This window comes from Synchiropus splendidus, chromosome 3 (genome assembly GCF_027744825.2).
Source record: "Synchiropus splendidus isolate RoL2022-P1 chromosome 3, RoL_Sspl_1.0, whole genome shotgun sequence".
Classification (NCBI taxonomy): domain Eukaryota; kingdom Metazoa; phylum Chordata; class Actinopteri; order Syngnathiformes; family Callionymidae; genus Synchiropus; species Synchiropus splendidus.
In genome coordinates this window covers 34648976-34670902 of record NC_071336.1, presented here as the reverse complement: position 1 = coordinate 34670902, position 21927 = coordinate 34648976, and the positions used below count along the sequence as shown (strand labels likewise).

General features: G+C 48.1%; 1 protein-coding gene across 1 annotated transcript in view; it reads left to right on the top strand.

Annotated features, from left to right (window-relative positions):
* Positions 1 to 13641, top strand: part of LOC128755353 (cadherin-18) — a 120852-nt gene extending 107211 nt beyond the window's left edge. Inside the window, exons 11-12 of the mRNA XM_053858688.1 lie at positions 1072 to 1323; positions 12908 to 13641. Of these exons, the coding sequence (XP_053714663.1) occupies positions 1072 to 1323; positions 12908 to 13413 (758 nt within the window). The 3' untranslated portion in view covers positions 13414 to 13641. The remainder of the gene's footprint in view (positions 1 to 1071; positions 1324 to 12907) is intronic.
* The last annotated feature ends 8286 nt before the right edge of the window (positions 13642 to 21927 follow it).

The window sequence follows — 21927 nt, the reverse complement described above, 5'->3', positions numbered from 1 at the left end:
TTGACATAATTGAAGTGCGGCGTGGTCGCCGTGAGGACAAGTTCTGGCAGTGAAGCCTCACACACGCTGCCTCTTCTGTCTGGCACAAACTCCTCGTCTCATCTTCCGAGTCCTATTTGCATCTGCTCAGGTCTCAGGCCCCCCACCCGTCTGCTTGCTGATGTGGTGATTCTGCAAGTCGGACTTAATAAAGCTTGAAGTGCGTGTTGTCATTCCAGCTGTCGATCATTGTAATTATTCATAGATGGAGCGGAGATTGGAGTGGGAGGCGAAGGTCTCCGAGCGGCGGCGGCGGCGGCAGTGGAGCTATTTACTGGGCGGAATGGGAGAGACAGAAAATGTCCTGCACCATTCAGCGTTTTCTTGACTCAGAAATGTGCTGAAGGATGCGTGACTCAAATGTTGCCTCACCCTTGAGGGGTTCAGCATCAAAGCGTACATGAGGCTTCATGAAACAGTGTCCTGATTTTCAGAGGCCACCAGATGGCGCTGTCTGTTGTAAAATGTTTGGACTTGAACAACTCATTCAATGAAACCTCACATTTCTACAACAAGAGCGCCATCAACCCTCAACACTGTTTCATGACGCCTCAACTACCCATCACTACTACAACACAGTTGACAGTTGACTAGACTAGCGACTCTTAACCTTCTTGATCTCGGGGCCACCTTTTCTGGAACAAATGGCTCCAGGGCCCATATGAGGAATAGAACTGATTCATTACTGTGAGTACTGATTTCAGAATGACTGATTTCATTTGAGTTCAATAACCTTACACACAAAAAAACAGAACCTTGTGAAATGACATGAAACCATGTGATCAGCCCAAAGATATCTGTCATTGAAAAGTCCGACCAACAGCAGGCGCAAGAAATAAAGAAGAAAGTAACACACAAACTGCTGAGGAAAAACTGTGAATAAAAATCTAAATATCTCATACATTTTCTTGACTCAGAAATGTGCTGGAGGATGCGTGACTCAACCGTTGCCTCACCCTTGTGGGGTTCAACCAACACCTCCGGCGCGATGATGCGAGCATCCCATGTGACTTGTGTCTTCATCCTTCGCAGACAGCACAGCCAGCATCATCGCCAGGCGCCGGCGCTTCAACCACCTGACCCAGGAGCTGTACGAGCTGCCCATCGTGGTGCGGGACGGCGGGGAGCCTTCGCTGAGCGGCACCAGCACTCTGACCCTGCGCGTTTGCCCGTGTCAGCGCCACGGCAGGCTCCGTCTGTGCCAAGGCGAGGCCTTCCTCTCGTCCGCCGGCCTCAGCACGGGGGCGCTGATCGCCATCCTGCTGTGCATCGTCATCCTGCTGGGTAAGTAGGGACAACAGCAGCAGCGGGGGGAGGGAAACAAGGCCACCGGCAGACGCCGCTGGGCCGAGGTCTGCGGTGGAGACAAGGGCAGGACAGTTGAAGAGATGTGCTGGGACACTGGGGGAAGTCAGGGAGCGGCGGAGGGCAGAGGTGGAAGCTGAGGACGAGGACAGACGGAGGACAAACAGACGGAGGGGAGAGGAGCGCAGGTCAGACCGACTCAGAGCCAGAGCACGGGACAAGACAAGAGGTGAACCTGAGCGAGTTCGGCTCTGAAGGATAAGAAAGGTTATTCACCCTCTAATTGTCACACTGAATGCCACATGGCAAAGCGACTCCCTGCAGGTGGAGGGAATTTAATCTTAAGCCTCTTACATGCAGGATACATTTCTGCTCTGCTTATCGCCCTCACTTCTGAAATTTTAGTCCAACAAAATGCCGGTGTTTCATTTCCAGAGGCTCCTGGAGGCCCAGCACAAAGACACCTTTGAAGTCCTCCGGTGAAAGCTAGTGGCCAGACTGAGGGACGGCTTGTCTTCATTTCAAACGACCGCCTCTGTCTGCAGTAAAACCACCCAAACGCTGGCCAGATCCACCAGCACGAGCCTCGTGTAGGCTCCTCTGGCCGATCGAACGGTTGCTGAATCTACTGAAATTCACACTCTGGTCTGAGGGCCAGAACAGCCATGAGTTGACAGGAAGGAAGGAGAAGAAGTGTGTGTGCTAGACAACGGGTTTGGAGTGAGTGGCGACTGTTGAATGAGTCAGAAAGCGAAGAGGACAGTGCTTTTATTTTTGTCCAAAGGCTTGATGGTAGGTGTTGTTTCCATGTGTGACTCTCACTCAAAACCATGTGTCACGCCCCCCAGTCGGGGGTCATGTGTGTCACATATCGCGACACATATGAATGCCAGACCTGGAGGTGGGGCCTGTGTCTGGCCCTTTAAACCAATAAAGCGCATCACTAGAGATGGGTAGATGAGGTGTCATGAAACAGTGTTGCACGGTTGATGAAATTGAAGAAGTTATGTGAAGTTTCGTTGAATTTGTTTTACAAGTCGGAAAATCAGGACACTGTTTCATGAAACCTCATCTACTCTTCAATAATGTGTCATGAAGCCTCATCTACCCTTCAATACTGTGTCGTGAAACCTCATCTACCCTTCAATACTGTGTCATGAAGCCTCATCTACCCTTCAATACTGTGTCATGAAGCCTCATCTACCCTTTAATACTGTGTTATGAAACCTCATCTACCCTTCAATACTGTCATGAAACCTCATCTACCCTTCAATACTGTGTCATGAAGCCTCATCTACCCTTCAATACTGTGTCATGAAGCCTCATCTACCCTTCAGTACTGTGTCATGAAGCCTCATCTACCCTTCAATACTGTATCATGAAGCCTCATCTACCCTTCAATACTGTATCATGAAGCCTCATCTACCCTTTAATACTGTGTTATGAAACCTCATCTACCCTTCAATACTGTCATGAAACCTCATCTACCCTTCAATAATGTGTCATGAAGCCTCATCTACCCTTCAATACTGTGTCATGAAGCCTCATCTACCTTTCAGTACTGTGTCATGAAGCCTCATCTACCCTTCAATACTGTATCATGAAGCCTCATCTACCCTTCAATACTGTATCATGAAGCCTCATCTACCCTTTAATACTGTGTTATGAAACCTCATCCACCTTTCAATACTGTGTCATGAAGCCTCACATACCCATCACGAGTGGTTACCTTGTGTTGCCTCTGACTTGTGATCACATGATGTAAACGCTTGATAAACCTAAGAGTAAGTCCGGTCGAGCGTCAGGAGCTGTAGTGGAGGAGGGTTGTGAAGTGCTCAGGAGCAGAGTAATGGAAGCATCGGCAGGGTCACGGTTGAGCTGACAGACTTGCAGGTCTGAGAACTAGATGTCAGTGGATCTTGTTTACAACTTGGTTTTCAACTGAGGGCGACACCTTCACCACTTTGCCAACAGTGTAGGAAACACGCACCTCTGTCCCAGGTCACACAACTCTCTCCTCTATAGACCATGAGTCTGGTGAACTAGATAGAACACGACATGACAGGGGGAAAAAGTAACCAAATCAAGGAAAACAATGGTGAAAGAAAGGTTCCTGACACGAGAAATGCAACTTCATTCAGCTGTTGTGGAAGCCAACACTCCGCCGTCATCACTTCCTGGTTGTGTCGGGCCAGACACATTGCGACTGCAGAGGCAGACGGCGCAGACGTGGCTGTGAATTCCGCTCTCCCTCATATCATGTGTGACAAATCTGGATGTGCGGTCGAAGCACAATCTCAGCGGAGGGAAAAAGATTGTCATTTATCGAGGAGATCTGCCTCGTTGCTATAGAAACCGTGTTTAGCAGCCACAGGAAATGATTGCACCTAAAGTTGCCAAAAGATGATTTTGTCACTCTGTGAAAACTGCAGCAAGAAATGCATGATGGGGGATTAAAACTGTCCGAGATCGGGCAGCGAACTGGATCATTACGGAAGAAAAACTGCAATCCACACAGGCTGTGGAGTCAGGGAGGCAGAGGACGGATGCTGGAGTTGGGCTCGAGGAAAAACCAGCCTGGCAGCTCCTCGCTTTGGCTCAACAGCTGTGGCGCTGATGCATATTCATGACGGTTGGTGCTCCCTGCTGCCGCAGTTTAGAGGGAAAGTGGCGCGACAGAAGGACCAGGAACCAATCAGTCAGCATTAGCACCATGTCAGGAGGGAGAACGTGGGACCAGGAGGAGACGAGATTTGCTCGGCACTTGGCTCTTTCACCAGCTAGTTTGTCACGGCGATGGGGTTCTGTTCTGTTTGATGGCTGTTGATGGGTTAACGCTTGAGCTGTGTGTCGGTCCAGGATCAACTGCCTTTTCAATACCTGCCAGTTTATTCAGCTGTTTTTGACTTGAAGAAATAGGTTTTTTTTTTTCAACTTAACACGGAAAGAACTCGAATGAGAATTTTTTCGGAGCAAAGAAAAATGAAGCCCACGGCTTATCTGGCCATTTTTTGGGGGGAGAGTCACCTGGTGTAAGTCAGAGGGAGCTTAAATAGTGTGACTTTAAATGCCAATATCAAGTAGCGGACGGTTCCGTAGCATCCGATGCAGAACCACCAGATTCACGAACAGTTTCGTTCCCGGTGCTGTCAGGCTGATCTGCGTGCGACACCAACTGCCTGTTTCCGTCTTGTGTTTTTCCCGCTCGCGGGCTCTCGCCGCACAGACTCTGCTGCATTCTGAAAAGCACCTTAGCGGAGGCAGCTTGAAATTATCGCCGCAGACAGGAGATAAAAGTTTGATTAGATCCAAGCGCTCCCTGATGCTGCGGCATCATGTAAAGAAGAACAGTTTCAAAGTTGGAACAAAGTTCTCTGGCCATTTCTCCAGGGGAGCCATGTCAGCGGCCGGTTCTAAACACCAGTGATGGAAACATTCCTCAACATAAATCCCGCTCCTACGACTTGCTGCAATTTTTGCATTTTTTTTTTGTGAGAAAATTGGCAGAATTTTATCCTCAATTCTGAGCCTGGTCTGACTTGTGAGGGAAGCCACAGACTCCGTGATGTTCTCACGTCGTGTGCTAGGTCTGTTCCAGGACCTCCTCCCAGTTGAACCCCTCACTCGTCCATGAAACAGCCAGGAAACTGCCCTCTCTCTCTTGGAGTGTCACAGGTTCTCCTCTGAGTCTCTCCTGGATGACTGAGCTTCTCTCTCCCAGAGAGTCTAGACAGAGAAACTCTTGTTCTTCTGTCACTCCAACACTGGCGACCACAGGTGAGAGGAGAAACCCAGCGCTCAGTGGTCACCTTTGTCTTCTGGCTCAGCTCTTTCTTCACTGATTCATCCACCCACTTCATCGTTCCCTCACTCGTGAACAAGACCCTCACCTGGGGGGATGCTCACATCTCAAACCCCCCATCCTCTCAGGACCCCTCAAAATAAGCCCTGCCTACATGACATCCAGCTCTTAAAAGTCAGAGTTAAACAGCCTCCAAGAATCTTCCATTTAAATTCGAGGCATCCCCAACAAAAACACAAATCTGATGGTTGAATTTAATGTCTCCAGACTCTTGTGACTAATTTATGCTTTTAAAAAGCACATTTCCTTTTCCCTGCTGCTCCACTGAGACTCCCAAATGGGGTTGGAGAGGCTAAAATATTCAATTTGTCGAGGACGCTGCTTATCGCTTTGCATTCAAAGTCAGCGGCTCTTGACGGATTCTCCTGACTGCGAGTATTCAAAGATTCTTTTTGCCGTTTCCTTCTCCCAGTGGCGCCACTTCCACAGGATGCCGCTGCACTTCGGAGGGGGTGGGGGGGGCCTCCAGAGAAACTCTCAGGGCGACCAAAATAGACATTATCTCAGGACGAACCGTAGAGCTGGAGATAGAGCACATTATGGAAAATATTTAAATTTAGCTGAATAAAAAAAAAAAACGTTTGAGAAAGAGTCGGCTGGGCCACGTCACATACTTAAATAAGGGACCGTCAGCAAGAAACATAAGCCAGTGCCACATAAGTGATATTTTCTAACTTAAGTTGCATTTTAGAAAATAACTCCATGGCATTATGTACTTAATATGTGTTGTTTTATTATACTTTATTGAATTTTATATACAAATTTATTAAAAGATCCTCGAAATAAATCCTTAATATTCTTTTTAAGTGGCCACTTTACTGGTTACAGAAGTGATAAAACATGTAACATGACATAAAAGCACTTTATTGCTAGGTATTTATTCAGTCATTTATTTAATTCATTTTTTCTGTCTGACTTGTCGCTCAGTAAAAAACAAACTTTTTTTTTTCTTTTACACCTATAAACAGCTATAAATGAATAATGCAATTATGTATCAGATCAGCACCTCTAAGTCCGAGACCATGGTTCTCAACCGGAAACGGATGGATTGCTCTCCTCAGGTAGGGACTGAGATCTTGCCTCAAGTGGAGAAGTTTAAGTATCTCGGGGTGTTGTTCTCATGTGAGGGGATTAGGGATTTGGAGATTGGTCTGGGGCAGCGGGGGGGGGGGTATTGCAATCCCTTCGCCGCACTGTTGTCCATAAGAGAGAGCTGAGCCAGAAGGCAAAGCTCTCTATATACCGATCAGTCTTCGTCCCGACCCTCACCTACGGTCATGAGCTTTGGGTCACGACCGAGAGAGCAAGGTCCCGGATACAAGCGGCTGAAATGGGTTTTCTCTGAAGGGTGGCAGGCGTCTCCCTTCGAGATGAAGTTCTGCCACTCGGGAGAGGCTCGGAGTAGAGACACTGCTTCTCCACATTGAGAGGAGTCAGCTGAGGTGGTTGGGGCATCTCATCAGGATGCCCTCTGGACGCCTCCCTTTGGAGGTGTTCCAGACACGTCCAGCTGGGAGGAGACCGAGGGGTCGACCCAGGACCAGGTGGAGAGATTATGTCTCTACACTGGCCTGGGAGCGTCTCGGGATCCCCCAGTCGGAGCTGGTGGATGTCGCTCGGGAGAAGGGCGTTTGGCGTGACCTCCTGAAGCTGCTGCCCCCTCGACCTGGCAACGGAAAAGCGGGCGACGATGGATGGATGGATGGATGTAAAAAATATATGTAAAAGGACTAAGCGGTGGTTAATTCATGATGTGTGTATGTATTTATATACATATATATATATATATATATATATATATATATAATTTAACAAATAATCTTGCTACTTCCATGTTTGTATTTTTCTTTTTTTCTTATTGTAATTGAACATCCATTTTACTTATTCATTTTAAACAAAAAAAAGTGATTTCCCCTCAGTGAGTCGTGAAGCAAATCTGATTCTGATGATGTACATTTTATTAGAAGAGTAATGTAATGGAACGTGGAAATTTAAATATCCAGGGAAGGATAGTGCGATCTATGCGCCTGTAGGGAAAGAGCAGCAGTAATAGCAGCGCAGCAAACGCTTGTATGTTTTAATGAGCTCTATCATTCACGCGCATATCGCGGATGAGTTTGTGGCCTCCTCCCGATCACAATCTTCCGTCCCGGCTCCTGGAAGCAACACGGCGTAATTCAATCCACTCCGCCGAGACCGGTTCATAAGCTTCTCTGGGGTCAGCTGGGACCCAAGCGTGTTTCAATAAAGCATTTATGCCACCTAAGCGATGATGAGAGCGAAGGCGGAGCTGGTTCTAGAGTCGGTGTTCGGCTTCAGACTGAGACGCTCAGTTACTGACACCAGTGGCGATTCCGGGCCGAGAGACTCACTTGACCCAAGTGGTCCACTCCCTCACATCTTTGACACCACGAGACCAAGATCTTCACAACCACTTGCCCTTGTGTTGGAGTCAAGACCGAGGCAACTGGAGACCAGGGGATACAGAGACCAAGACCAATGAGGGGTGAGACCAAGACCGAGACCAAACTGGGTGCATAACTACTAGTTTGTTCCAATGGTAGCGTTTCAGTTCTTGATTTATTTTGAATAAAAAGACCACTGGTTCTTTTGCAGCCAGAATGAATGTGTGTCTATATGACTCACTGACTTAAGCTTCTGTATTTTGGATTCGATTTGGTCCTGGTCTCTGGTCCTCTGATGGTCTTTCTTCACCCCAGAGAAGACACATCTAGGATTGATTCAGTGTTTATACATTTCATCAACTCTCGTGAATGGTCTCATGAGTCTTGTGACTCAAGGGTCATTGTTCAGATCCAAGTTCATGTATTGACTTGGTATGTAATGACACGTCTCCTGACTTTCACAGCCAACAACTTCCTATTAGGAATGTCCACAAGTCAAAACCACTACAGGTCACATCGTGTGTTTGCTGATTCACAAGACCCATGACTCATGGGTTAATGTGCTTTTGCTTGAATCAGCTTTACTGGGGTTTAAATGTGGCCCAAGTTCTTCAGTTCTCATTGATGAGTGAATACCTAATCTTGTTCCCTGACTCACCGGTTAAAGTACGGATCTGCATTGACCCATTGTAGTCAAACCTGCTCCCTGAATCAGTGATGACTCATGGGTTAATGAGTAGCTGAATTGCGCTCACATTGTCATGATTCGAGGAACATGCAGCGAAAGCCACGTGTTGAGGACGTGGAGTTGGACCCAAGTGCGAGTGGTGAAAGTTACAGCGAGGCAGGAGCAAGTTAGAAATAATATTTTAATAATTAAACAACAAAAACACAACAGAAAAGCATGTCCGAACCAGGAGAAAACAAAGCAAAAGCTGAATGTACAAGGAACTGAGAATAAACTACTAAAGAGAACGGGAAACGCATGGAAACTGGGAGAGACAAAACACTAACTCAGGCAGCAGGGTTTAACACAATGTGATCCAAAATAAGCTAGTGCACAGAACAAGAGACCGAAACAAGGAGAGCCACGAGGACGAGCAGTTAAATGAGCTAGCGCACGGAACGAGAGACCGAAACAAGGAGAGCCACGAGGACGAGGAGTTAAATGAGCTAGCGCACGGAACGAGAGACCGAAACAAGGAGAGCGACGAGGACGAGGAGTTAAATGAGCTAGCGCACAGAACGAGAGACCAAAACAAGGAGAGCCACGAGGACGAGGAGTTAAATGAGCTAGCGCACAGAACGAGGGACCGAAACAAGGAGAGTCACGAGGACGAGGAGTTTAATGAGCTAGCGCACAGAACGAGGGACCGAAACAAGGAGAGTCACGAGGACGAGGAGTTAAATGAGCTAGCGCACAGAACGAGAGGCCGAAACAAGGAGAGCCACGAGGACGAGGAGTTAAATGAGCTAGCGCACAGAACGAGAGGCCGAAACAAGGAGAGCCACGAGGACGAGGAGTTAAATGAGCTAGCGCACAGAACGAGAGGCCGAAACAAGGAGAGCCACGAGGACGAGGAGTTAAATGAGCTAGCGCACAGAACGAGAGGCCGAAACAAGGAGAGCCACGAGGACGAGGAGTTACCACAGGGAACAAGAGGAGTCCAAATCTCAGGAACTAGAGGACACATCACAGGGAAAACAATGAGAGAGACCATCAGGCACACGGTGCTGGAGTCCAGGTGTTTTTGTACAGGTGATCAGGGGATAATTGGCTCCAGCCGTGTGCCACACAAACAGGAAGGGAGGCGGGAGAAGGCAAACATGGGGACAAAATAAAAGCAGGATCATGACACACATACCTGGACAGACATGCGATGATCACGGTTGACTGCTTGCTACTGAGCCTTTGGTGTCTTTCCGTGAGAACCACTTCTTCTCGAATCACTTGTTTGTGCAGATTCACCAACACCACGGTTTTTAGTGGTAACCTGAACCCTCCAAACAGAATGTTTGATTTGCCGCTTGGTCTGCTCTGAAAGCAAATTTGCGACTCCAGGGTTAATTCGGTGTTATTTGATTCATGATCTCTACTTTCTGACTCACTTTCTCATTCTGAGCGTCCACAAAAAAAACACTTCCAGTCACGTATTCCTGACTGGAGGGCGACGGGGCTGTTGGAATTGAAGGGTCAACAGCCCCGTCGCCCTCTCGTGCAGTGATTCTTAACCATGGGGCCCATGGTTGGGCTGCTAGCGCCTCTAGAGGGAGGTTATTTCTTTTACACATTTGGGCAGCGAGACGCTCAGTTTTAATACATTAAACTACGTATTTGGACATGTTTTTTTTTTGGACATACAGTTTTTGAAACCGGAGGCCTCAGACAGAAAATCTGTTGCCGTAATGTAGTGATATGTTTTTGTGAAATGACAATAAAGAAAGTCCAAGTCTCTAAGTCTAAGTGTGGTGGCAGTAGTGAGTCACTGAACTGACTTGAAAACTGCAAATCTGTGATAGTTACCAAGTATGGAGTTCTTGAAAAGAAAGAATGATGAAGAAAGTGATGCCGTCGCCCCCAACAGTAAAAACTGTTCATAAAAGCACCTGTTGAAGCAGTTTTAAAATTTATTTTACTTTCAATTACACATACTTGTATTTTCTATGGAGTTCAAGTACAATACATTATTTTGATTTTCTGATATTTAGACATGGATTTATTATATTTATTTTATTCAGAATTTGATTCAGTTTTTCCAATTTTCTCAACAGTTTGCATTTTTTTCATTTTTTTTTTCTTTAGTAAATTTGCTGTACATGACTTGCACCTGCTTCTGCTGCTGGTTGGACTTTTCCACGACAAATATCTTTGCGCTGGTCAAATGGTTTCATGTCATTCCACAAGGTTTTGGTGTGTCTACGTGTCAGTAGATTCAATATGGTTATTGATCACAAATGACATCAGGAGTCATGAGTCAGTTCTGTTACTTGAGTGGGCCCTGGGAAAGGTGGGCCCCGAGATCACAAGGGTCAAGAACGGCTGCTCTGGTGGACGACAACGTCACCGCAATACATCAAACACAGTGGCTGTAAATGTTCCATCAAAGGACGCAGCGTGGTCATAATGTGAGTGTCCACTGTAGATTATCCGCCCGGTAAATCGTGGTATGAAGACGGCGGATGACACGTGTCCCATAAACTACGGAGACTGTGTAACTGTCGTCGACCCAACGACTGGCGTTGAGAGAAAACGTGAGGGTGCAGTGGTGTGATGGCTACAGCACAGGCTTGTTTCCCTGATGGAAAACCAGACGGATGTTCAGATGGAATATGGCTTTCATCAGGTTTACAGCCCGTGACGTGTTTGCCTGTCCAGAGTTATGGATTAACAAATACCAGCGAGGCGCGGGGGACTGCTTTACACATAAAGAACAAGAGTGCAGATTGTTGCGGCGTTCGCGGGGATATTTCTGCGCGGTTCGTTAATTTTACTGCTCAGCCTTGCTCTGTTTACCTTTCAGCACGGCTCGCCAACATGCGTCCCTTCAACTTAGACCCTACAGCTCCACCTGCAGTTGTCACGGGGTCACGAAACGACACGTGCAGATGAAGCTGAAGGACCGTCAGCACGTCCTGCATTCGTCGATGAAGGTCTTTGAGCCGCAGATGCAGAGAGGATGACAGCCACTCGCAGATGAAACTAGCTTCACGTGCGTTTTATGTGGAGCCACATTCCTCTGTTGGAGGAGCACAAGGACGCGACAACAGTTAGATCTATAAGGTTGAAGGACTCTGGGCCAAAAGGGCCGGTGGGGAACTTAATTTGTTTATTATTTTTGGTCGTGTGATTTGTGTTAAGGAAGTGTGACGGAGAAGGCTCGCTCAGGGAAATTAACCCATGAGTCAGACATCTGCTTTGGTCCTACTGAGATTCACAGTCCCACAGATGCTCGCACTGAGATCACTTGAATTTCTCTAAACGTTATGTACATTCAGGGCTCTCCTCAGGATTTCCCTCAGTGTAGGGGGGTGTCTCCGCCTGGGGGGTGGTGGAGAACATCCACTGGATATTGATGGGGGGGGTCTACTGTACCTTAAAAGACAGGGTCCTCCTCCTCCTCGACTCACAGTGAGAGTCATACTTCGCACCATGTTGACAAATACAGCAGAAATCTCCCACACTATGACCGTGAAAAACACACTGTGTCTGAGGTAATGGTTGATAAATGCAACTGTCAATGAGTCTGTCCTCTGTTTCATGATCTGAACCGTTCATTAACTCACTGTGCAGGACTCAGAGTGAGTCACAGCAGGACGATGTTGTCGGTGCATGAAGGTTGGATGAAACCATTCTGGTTCCAGAGGAGACGGAGTATAAATATCACGTACACCGTTGTGTTCCAATAGAGGTATGCAGACCTCCATTTGAGAAGCACTGAGGCAAAATGGGAAAATGACTGAATCAAATACTCTCGTGCGGGGCTGGACGATTATGGCACACATGATAGATTCATATCATCATCCTTTATTATTTAAGATTTTGCTGTCATTGAACTTGCAAACTTTATTAACCAATGAACGACAATAAAACAGTGTGTACAATCTAAACAGTGATTCAACAGTTCTGTTTCATCTGAAGGTTAAAGGTTTCTCTAGAAGCACCAGTCTGTGGAGACACAATGTGTCCAGCTGAACAGGATCTTGGCTGGATGCAGAGAAGTTTCTGTGCTTCTGATGTTGTGAGCTGCGATTTCACTGGCCAAGCTTTTTTTCCAAGTCATTTTTCATGAGACCACGAGAGAAGACGTCACTCCTTTGACTCTAAACTTCCATATTTGAGCACTGATCTGCAGCGTGATGAATGGCAAGGAGCGCTTGGTTTCATCACCCCTGTCTCAGGTTGAGCAATTGTTCTTATCCGTTTATGGACTTCCAAATAATCATTGGTTTTCGGAGCATCTCCAACAAGCAGCTGTCACTGCTGTTGTGACTCAGAACGCTGGACGAGCGCTGAAAACCAAGCTGCTGACCGAGTCGGGAGCTCATGGTGGCTAATACTAGCGTCCCCCATGTCGTGTAAACAGAGGCTCGAGCTCTCACTGAGGGACTTCCTCTGTGACCTGCAGAGTAGCTTCCCACCAGGCAACTTCCACGGAGGCAAAATGTGCATCGAGACAGAGTGAGAGCAGCTGGGGAGACGGCTGTTTATCTTAATCATTGCATTTTCATGACCGTAGCAAGACATCGTAATTCTGATAAAAATAATTGACCAGCCCTATTCTCTTGTGTCCAACAGCCATCGTGGTCCTGTTCATCACGCTGAGGCGCAGCAAGAAGGAGCCCCTCATCATCTCAGAGGAGGACATCCGTGAGAACGTGGTGACCTACGACGACGAGGGCGGCGGCGAGGAGGACACCGAGGCCTTCGACATCATCGCCCTCCGCAACCCCGCCGCTGCCGAGGAGCTCAAGTTCCGCAGAGACATTCGACCCGAGGCGCGACAACAGTGCGCGCCGCCTCGCTGCCACCGAAGCCCATCGGTGGACTTGGACGAGGTGGACGTGCATGACTTCATCAAGCAGAGACTGGTGGAGGCGGACTTGGACACGAGCGTGCCGCCTTACGACTCCCTGCAGACCTACGCCTACGAGGGCCAGGGCTCGCCCACAGGGTCCATCAGTCCGCTCGGTTCGCCCGGGACACAATCGGAGCAGGACTACAACTACCTGGACGACTGGGGCCCGGAGTTCCAGAAACTGGCAGAACTGTACGCGGAAGCAGGCTCCGAGGTCTCGACCTAGCCTGCCACTTCATTCCATTTCAAACCAAATTTGATGGAAATGCATTTCAAACCGTCAGACACGCTGTCGGACTGACTCGGCTCGGTGGGCGACCACCCCGCTCCAGTGACAGCCGCGATTTCCTTTCTGCTTTCGGTGGTTCGTCAGGACAGAAATCGACTGGATTTTCAGATGGAAGAATTTAGAGGGGAAAAAAAAGGGAAAGTGATATTTTCCTTGTTGTATATTTTTTATTGCTCAATAAAGTCTTGATATCCACTTAAGTGGATATGTGAGAAGGCGTCCGCTTGTTTTCCTTCCTCCCAAATGGATATGCAGCATGCGGTAAAGAGCCATTGCAGGAGGCGGCGCCCGCGGTGATCCATCACGAGGCGGGAAGCTGAGCCAGCCATATGCAAAATAACCACGGTTTCAATGAAACCAGCTCATATTTTTGATCCCATTATCTTGAAATGGCTGGTTTGTAATCAGTGGTGAAGCGGTGGTGTGCGTCTGCAGAGGTTATCTTCACGACAAATCCAGCAGAGATGAGGTGTGGCGGCGGGGAGGTGGCGTTCACCAGCTGGGACTCAAGCAAACACCACCATTACAAGAATCACTGTGTTTGCATCGCGCTTTAGAGGCTTCAAGCTTCATCGTGAATCATCCATGAAAGTGAAAAGCAACAAAACAATGAAAGACTTCCCTCTGAGGATGGAGCTGACCTCGCTGCGGAGCATTCCGTGATGGCTTTTAAGATGTAGCGCTCGTGACGACTGCAGGCAGCGTCACTCATCTGTCAGCTGTTCAGGTTCACGAGTAAAGGACACAGATCCAGATATGGATGGATCTGTCCGAGCGCTGCCTTCATTTCCGCTGTATTTCCACAAAGCTTACGGATACAGACCAAACGGAGCAGTACCACCTGAAACCACGATGTTGCTGTTCCGACATGATACGTAGCTCTAATGAAGAAGACGAACGAAGAAGACCTAACAATGGCGGAAACTCTCCGTCCTCCAGTGGCGAGATATTTAACAAGAGCTACATGATCAACGCTTCTTCCACGGTCGCCAGGTTGGTTTTGGAGTTTGCCGTTGACATCAACTTTTGACTCTGGGCTGCTCCCCCTGGTGGATATACGGGTGTACAGCAGCGTAATGAAGGCATGGAAGCATGTGATCAGTTTGAACATCGTCTGGCAAGGGCGGGACCATTTTCGGACGTGAAGGAGTGGGAATTTCTCTCCTCCCAGGATCGTGTCTGGCTGCTTCTGAATTGGCTTAAATCCGCCGACTTCCTGTTTAGGTGACAATGAATTACTTCCTGTTCTGATGACACTCAGCTACGTCCTCTTCAGGAGACACTTGACTACCTCGTCCTTCCGCGACGTTCATCATCTTCCTTTTCAGGCAACATGCAATTACTTCCTCTCAGGCAACACTCATCCACTTCCTGCTCCTGTTGACAGTTGACTTGCTCTTTGGACATAGCTCACTTCTTCCCTATTTGAGTAACGCTCGCCTGCTTCCTGTACAAGCGACATTCAGCTGCTCCATTCAGGAGCATAGACCAGAGCATACAGAGACCAAGACGGAGAGCAAAGTCAGTCCAGTTCCGTATGAGTCTGGTCTCAGTCTTGGCCTCGTTCTGGCCCTCCGTGTTGGTGTCGTTCTCTCTATTGCTCTGGCCTTGACTACAACACTTGTCTTCAGCATTGGAAATACTTACACCTTAAGACACAACGTGACAGAGTCTGCACCCCATGGTCCCGGGGCACCCCCCCAAAACGACAGTCAATATCTATTCAGATGTTTTATATTTGGTAAATCACAGCCAATAAATCCTTTCACTGTCCCAAAACTGTCTCCAGCTTCGCTGAGAAGGCGTGAGAGTGATGTCATGACAGAGCAGCACCAATGTTCCAACGCTTTCCGCGGTGCAGGTCTCAGTGAGACCATGTTTGTGCTGGAAAACAGCTCCTGTTTGTTTATTCCCCTTAATTACCGCGCAAAGAGAACAACAAGGGAGTAAGGGATGGACGCGCAGAGCGAGAGGACGCTCTGTTCTGCAGAGAGTTGGAGGTAAATAACTGCCAACAACAACACCGGTCCAAGTTGCAACAGTTGCCATGGAGACAGACCACATCTCCTGCCGGCCGTGGCTCCCCATCACACCGCTGTCTGTCGATTTCTCTCCGGCGATCCAGCTGAACTGGAGGTGGTGCAACTTCAAACGCTGCTCGGCCATTCATGTGGTGTGAGGTTGCTCCAGGAATTCCTCCATCGCTGATGAGCAGAGGCGTCTTCACCCAAAGAGCAGGTTGTTTGTTCTCTGCCGTGGTGCAGGTCAGAATTTCATGATGCTGATCTTTAAACCGATAAAGCCTCAAGGAAGAGACGTGAGGCGTGTGAGCAGAGCTCCTCATTTCATGGACCAAATCATGAGTGAGTCGAACTACTATAACTCCCAAACTACTCATTCACAGAGCCAGCTGACCAATGAAAAAGGGCCAGTCGCTGAGTCAAACAAGAGTCCCATCTGTCCCCCTCAGCAGTGTCAGAGTGGTGGGAAGTTGTCTGTGGGACTCGTGGTGCTCTATGGGACACAAGTGAGCCTCACATCATGGCTCAGTCCCATTCATTTAAATCCATCCTTGTCTCAGAGTCATTTATTTCTGACTCATATAACAAGAGAAGATGAGAGTCAGAGTGGTGGCGACTTGTCTGTGGGACTCGTGGTGCTCTATGGGACACAAGTGAGCCTTACATCATGGCTCAGTCCCATTCATTTAAATCCATCCTTGTCTCAGAGTCATTTATTTCTGACTCATATAACAAGAGAAGATGAGAGTCAGAGTGGTGGCGACTTGTCTGTGGGACTCGTGGTGCTCTATGGGACACAAGTGAGCCTTACATCATGGTTCAGTCCGATTCATTTAAATCCATCCACGTCTCATGAGTCATGTATTTCTGACTCCAAAAACAAGAGGAGATGAGAGTCAGAGTGTTGGGAAGTTGTCTGTGGGACTCATGGTGCTCTATGGGACACAAGTGAGCCTCACATCATGGTTCAGTCCCATTCATTTAAATCCATCCACGTCTCATGAGTCATGTATTTCTGACTGAGTCTGTACAAATCTCGAATGGAGCAGACGTGAGTCTGTAGGCGGGAAATTGTTTTACCGCGTGTGAAGACTCCTTTTCTGAATGAAGTGATGTCAGCTGACACACGCCCATCTGAGAGGGGCCTGTGGGCCGGGCTATACGTGTCCCGGGACGCTCCAGTCTCAGGCTGATGTGGCGACTTCTCCTCCGTCGCCTCAAAAGACGCAGCGCTGCCGTGCACTGGCCTCCACCTGATTAGTAATCTCCACCACGCTGTGACTCAGTGCTGTTGTGCTCCAGTTCAGCTGCCTCAGAAACGCTGACGCAGGCGGAATACTGAATATTTCAGAGGCTCCAAAAGGCGCCTCCTGTTTTCATGATTCCCTTCTTTGTTCCCTGGCTCATTATTTCTCTCGGCCAACAGAGTGACTGTGCTTTTGTCTGGCTCCATCCGGGCTGAGTCGAGGAGACGAGCGCGCCGCTCCTTCCCCCGGAGCCCGAGGGCTGGCCCGCGGCAGAGGTCACTCCAGGTAGCCCAGACACACAAGCGCCTGGCTTTGACTTGTTTAGGTTTAACATCGAGGGCTGTTTAGCTGAACTCTGTTCTGAAACATTAAGACTCTGCGGTCGAGTTCTTTTTTGTTAAACCCCAACCATGCAGACGCCGGCGCTGAGGCTCAGGTGTCTGTCCTGCACCACAGGATCCCACCCACAGGGTGACCAAGGCCCTCCCCCTTTTCTTTTTTTTCTTATGAATGATCACAACAGTTGGTTCTGTTGAATTACAACAATTGTAACAAGTGTAAATCTAGCTTGAAAAGGGCACGGAGGTCGCTGACCCTCTTTGCAGATGGTATCGACAGAAGAACAGTCAGTGCTGTGATTCCAATGACCAGCCAGTCCATGGAGGACGACCTGACACACAGGAGGCTGAAAGATAGAGAGATGACCCCTTGCCAGAGTACCGACCAAAACCTGCATGGCCAACACTCAGAACCGAAGGTAGATGCCGCACGGCCCTGATCCAACAGCTCCTGCAGGAAAAGCACGAGTCCAGAAACCGGACGTGAGGAGGCCAAACCCATCCTCACTCCCCTGGCGTCCCATACTGACGCAGGGAAAGTGGACTTGTGCGTCCTATTCTGACGCCGAAGGCAGCCGTCACTCTTGTGTGTTCCATTAAAGGACATGTTCCACCTGACGCTGTGGGCGCCACCTCAAAGAAAGTCAGAGGTTGGGGTTGGATAAGCCATGGGATGGCGCTCCGTTACGTCTACACGTAACAACGTATCAACAAACGTCAGGAGGAGAGCCACGTAAATAGCAGCAGAAGAATCAGAATCAGCTTTATTGTATGGTCAGTGGGGATCCCACCGACTATAAAGGTGCTTTGCAATAATGTGCAGTCATGAGAAAAAACACATTCATAATAATAATAATAACAGAAGTAACTAATAAATAAATAACGCATAAAGAACAAGGGCTGATCACAAATTCTGACATCTGACTTCAGATTGAAATCCAATACAAGTCAGTGACTGGAGTCTCCCCTGCGCCTCATGCTCTGCATGACACTCCTCCTGCTGACTTCCTGCCTGAAGCACTGAAGCGCCTGTGCATCAACATGTAACGCGGACGGCTGCCTTTGGCGTCAATGGTAATATATGACGCCATGGGTGAGAGGATGGCTAGAGGAGAGAGAAACATCCCGCGACTCACTACAAGCAGGTTTGGAAACCAAAAAACAAGCCATGATAGCAAGACATCAACAGCAGAGAAACATGGGTGAGGAGGCGTCAATACTCGACGCAGTCAGTCCCACTGTTGACCCATGACATGTTTTGTCCTGCTCACCTTTCTAAAGAGACATTCCATTTGCATCAGTGTTCAGTGTTGATCCACTCAGACACTTCATCCTCTCACAACAGTCCAAGCCGTTGCTTGCGATGGGAGTCAAAACAAGTCATTAGTTTACATGAACCTCCTGATCTGAAGTCACACTTGCTGCACTGAAGTCTCCCTGTTCACACTGCTCCTTCAAAAACCAATTGCTAAACTTAAATTCCATTATGATTTGGAAGTCAGAAATGACAAAAAAAAGGTCAGTGATGTATCCATATTTTTTTCTTTTTCCTCACTTATTTCTATTTATAGTTGCTGTCGATGCTAATCCTGGCTATTGTTGCGCGGTTTTCTCTCAAAGGAAACAATTGTGTCACAATCCAACCCTTCCGCTGGGTCAGGTGGGCAATTGCCGCTCAATTACACGTGACTTGTTCTCTCTCACTTCCTGTGACAGGTCAATTGTGCCGGAGACAAAAGCTCGGCGAGCGTTTCCGAACAGCCCAGTATTTATTTATTTTTTCCATCCATCACCTCAAAACTAATCTGGAGGCGACAACTTCCCTGTTCAGTAATTAAGCACGTGTGACACTGACTCTTCGCTCCGATGAAATCGATGAATAAAAATGGAGCACGGATCCAACAAGAAGGTTCAATTTGTGCTTTTGTCCTGGAACTCGACGGAGGAGATTAGTGCCGCGCGGTGAGAGGAGAACATGGATTAAAACATCGCACCCTGAATGGAGCGCTCCCTCATGTAGAAGCACCGTTGGTCAGATGATCAAGAAGTTCCTCACAATTGCCTGCTCGACACGATGATGCTAACACCGCTGAGCTGTGTAACCAAGACCCACGGAGCAGTGGACCACAGATGTGTGTCCAACTCAAGGCTCAGGGGCCAAATCCAGCCACCACGTCTCTCTTTGTGGCCTGCGAGAAGTCTGAAGTCTGTTGGGTTGGTCGTAAAACTGTTTACATGACATTACTACCTCTCACCACTAGATGGACTATAAGGGATGTTCACACCAAACACAACTGAGTGACACTCATAGTTGGCCATTGCTCACCGCTTATCCAAAGTTAGGTTGCAGGGGCAGCAGCCAGGTCGCAGAGGGCCAGACATTCCTCTCACCACAAACCTCCAGCTCTTCTTTAGGAAGAATGAAGCAAACCCTGAGACAGAGCTTCTTCATCGTGTTCCGGGTCTGCCCCTGGGCCTCCTCCCAGCCGGACAGTGCCCCACCATGGATAGGTCAGGTGGCATCTTAAAAAAGAGGATGTGCCACGTCAACTGTCGTCTTTTGATTTGGAGAAGGACTGAGTCTTTTGTAGTTGCAGAATTCAGAGCGGAGCGCAGCGTGAAAAAGCAACAACAAACTACAGGAGAAACTCTGGTGCAGTTGTGGTTCCTCAGGTTCAGGTTTTAAAACTTCAGCTCTGATTGAGACAGTCAGACACTCCGGGTCCAAAGATCACTCAACACTAATACATCAAATACATAGAAATAAAAGAATTGATGAATAATATGTGGTTTATTTACTTTGTATTTTATTTACTTTCCAGCTTTCCTGGTTTTGAAGTCAAATATTGACTTTTAAAAATATATTTTTTATAATATTGTCATGGAATTATTCATGAGCAGAACGTCGGAGGGTTGTTCTTCTGAAATGTTCAATCACGCTCAGTTTGTTATTCATTGTGGCCATTAAACAGAGAAGGGGAAGGTGAAGAATTTTTCTTTTGCTTTTGTATTTTAATATCCAAAACGTCCAGGTAGCAGAATTTGTTCAGTTGAAAGTGACTTTTCTGGAAGTTTTGAAGAAAGAGAAGTTGAGTTTCTTTCATAAGAAGATGATTTTCTTTGTGTCTAGATCATGCTCCACCCGCTGGCCGCGCGGTGGATAAGCGGTTGTGCTGCACCCTCAACTGGTTTCAGATGAGCTTCCTTCAGGTACTCTGGTTTGTTCCAACACACGTTTGTGTCTCATCCATAGACGTGTTGACATGAACAGCGGACCTGGTGAGAGTCGCTAGCTAAGCGTGGCTGCTAGCCCTCACTTCATCACGCTCGCTCCTCATCCAGATCAACGTGCTATTATTTACGGTTGGAGCACAATGTCCATCTTGGTTTGACGACTGTTTGCGCGAACTTATTATTCCAACCTCTCGGAGCAGGCATGTCCCCGCCGTTCCGACGTCTCCTCCAGGCTCAACACCCTGGTATCTATTAGCGCGGCGCTCATGCATCACCCACAAGTTTGTTTACAGAACTCATTTGCATACCAAAACAGATTTAATTGCGTTTTGCATATCAGGTCAAGGATGGCAGTGTGTTTGGGTTGTGTATCCGTGGGCTGGCGCAGTGAGGAGTGTGTGTGTTCCCAGACTTTTTCTCCCAGTGACCCGCGGGCCTGCCGAGCCAGCCGCTGCTACTTCCACTGTGTTTGAGGTCAGAGGCTTCTGAAGCGAGGAGGAGGAGGGAGTGAGGAAGAAGAGGGGGCGCTGCATGTTATAAATGTTCATGACTCGCCAGTGTGTGAAGGTGATGTGGAGATAAAAGATCAAAGAGACTAAAATCCGTTTTATTCATCTTCACCATCATTAAAGTTGCTTTCAGTGAAACATTCGCGCCAGACTTCCAGAGCGGGGAGGAGTCTGTGTTCCACCAGCCAATTTGGAGTCTCACTTGATTTCGTCGGGAGAATTGGAATTTGAATTGAGTCGGCTGGAACCCGCCGGGTGTTGAATCGGAATTCCTTTTAGCAAGTATTAGCTTCAATGCTGAAGCTTTGGCTCTGCCCATTATCAGAGGTCAACGAAACGCTGGGGCTACCATTTACAAAAAGTCTCCAACACTCGATACACAGCAAACAAAATGCAACACGGCAGTCAACGACGCTTGCGTTGTCTTTACACGTGACGTGACTTAAGGTACGTTCACACGGAATGCGACTTACGACTGATTTACGTACAAAGTCAATGGAGTTGGGGCGATTGACGCCGACCAGCGGTGACCAACAAGGCTGCGACAGTACTGGCGTGCGCGACGCTACGTGATTTGAGCTTACTTGACTTCATCGTCCAGGGCCACTTCATATTGGAGGCCACTCAGAACCAAGTGCTGGTGTAGAGGGTGAGGAATGGGATTGGACCTTATCCTTTCAAAGAGAGATGACTATTCTGAAGGCATGGTGACTTTCACTTCTGCGTCTACGTATGTTCGCTCATGCGTAGCGCAATATGTTAGGTAAATCTGCACACGACACTGCTCCCCAAAATAGTCACACAAGTAAAAAATTGAGTCGAAAGAAGCCAAAAATCGCAGGGTGCAGCTTTGGAGTTTTAGTGGAGACTTCAAGGACTCAACTCTGTGAAAAAGGAAGTCAGTGAAGATCCATGACGTTTCTCTGCAGTCACCTGAGCCGCTGGTGAAACCAGGTCACACTCCTGTTGATTAGCATCTATCAACATTAAAAGTCCGGCGGCGGGAGCCGCGCGAGGGAGCGAGGGATGACGGATTTGAAAAATGGGGGTCCAGCACGTCGGCATCAGTCAGAGCGCCGCTGACCTACATTGCCTTGAACAG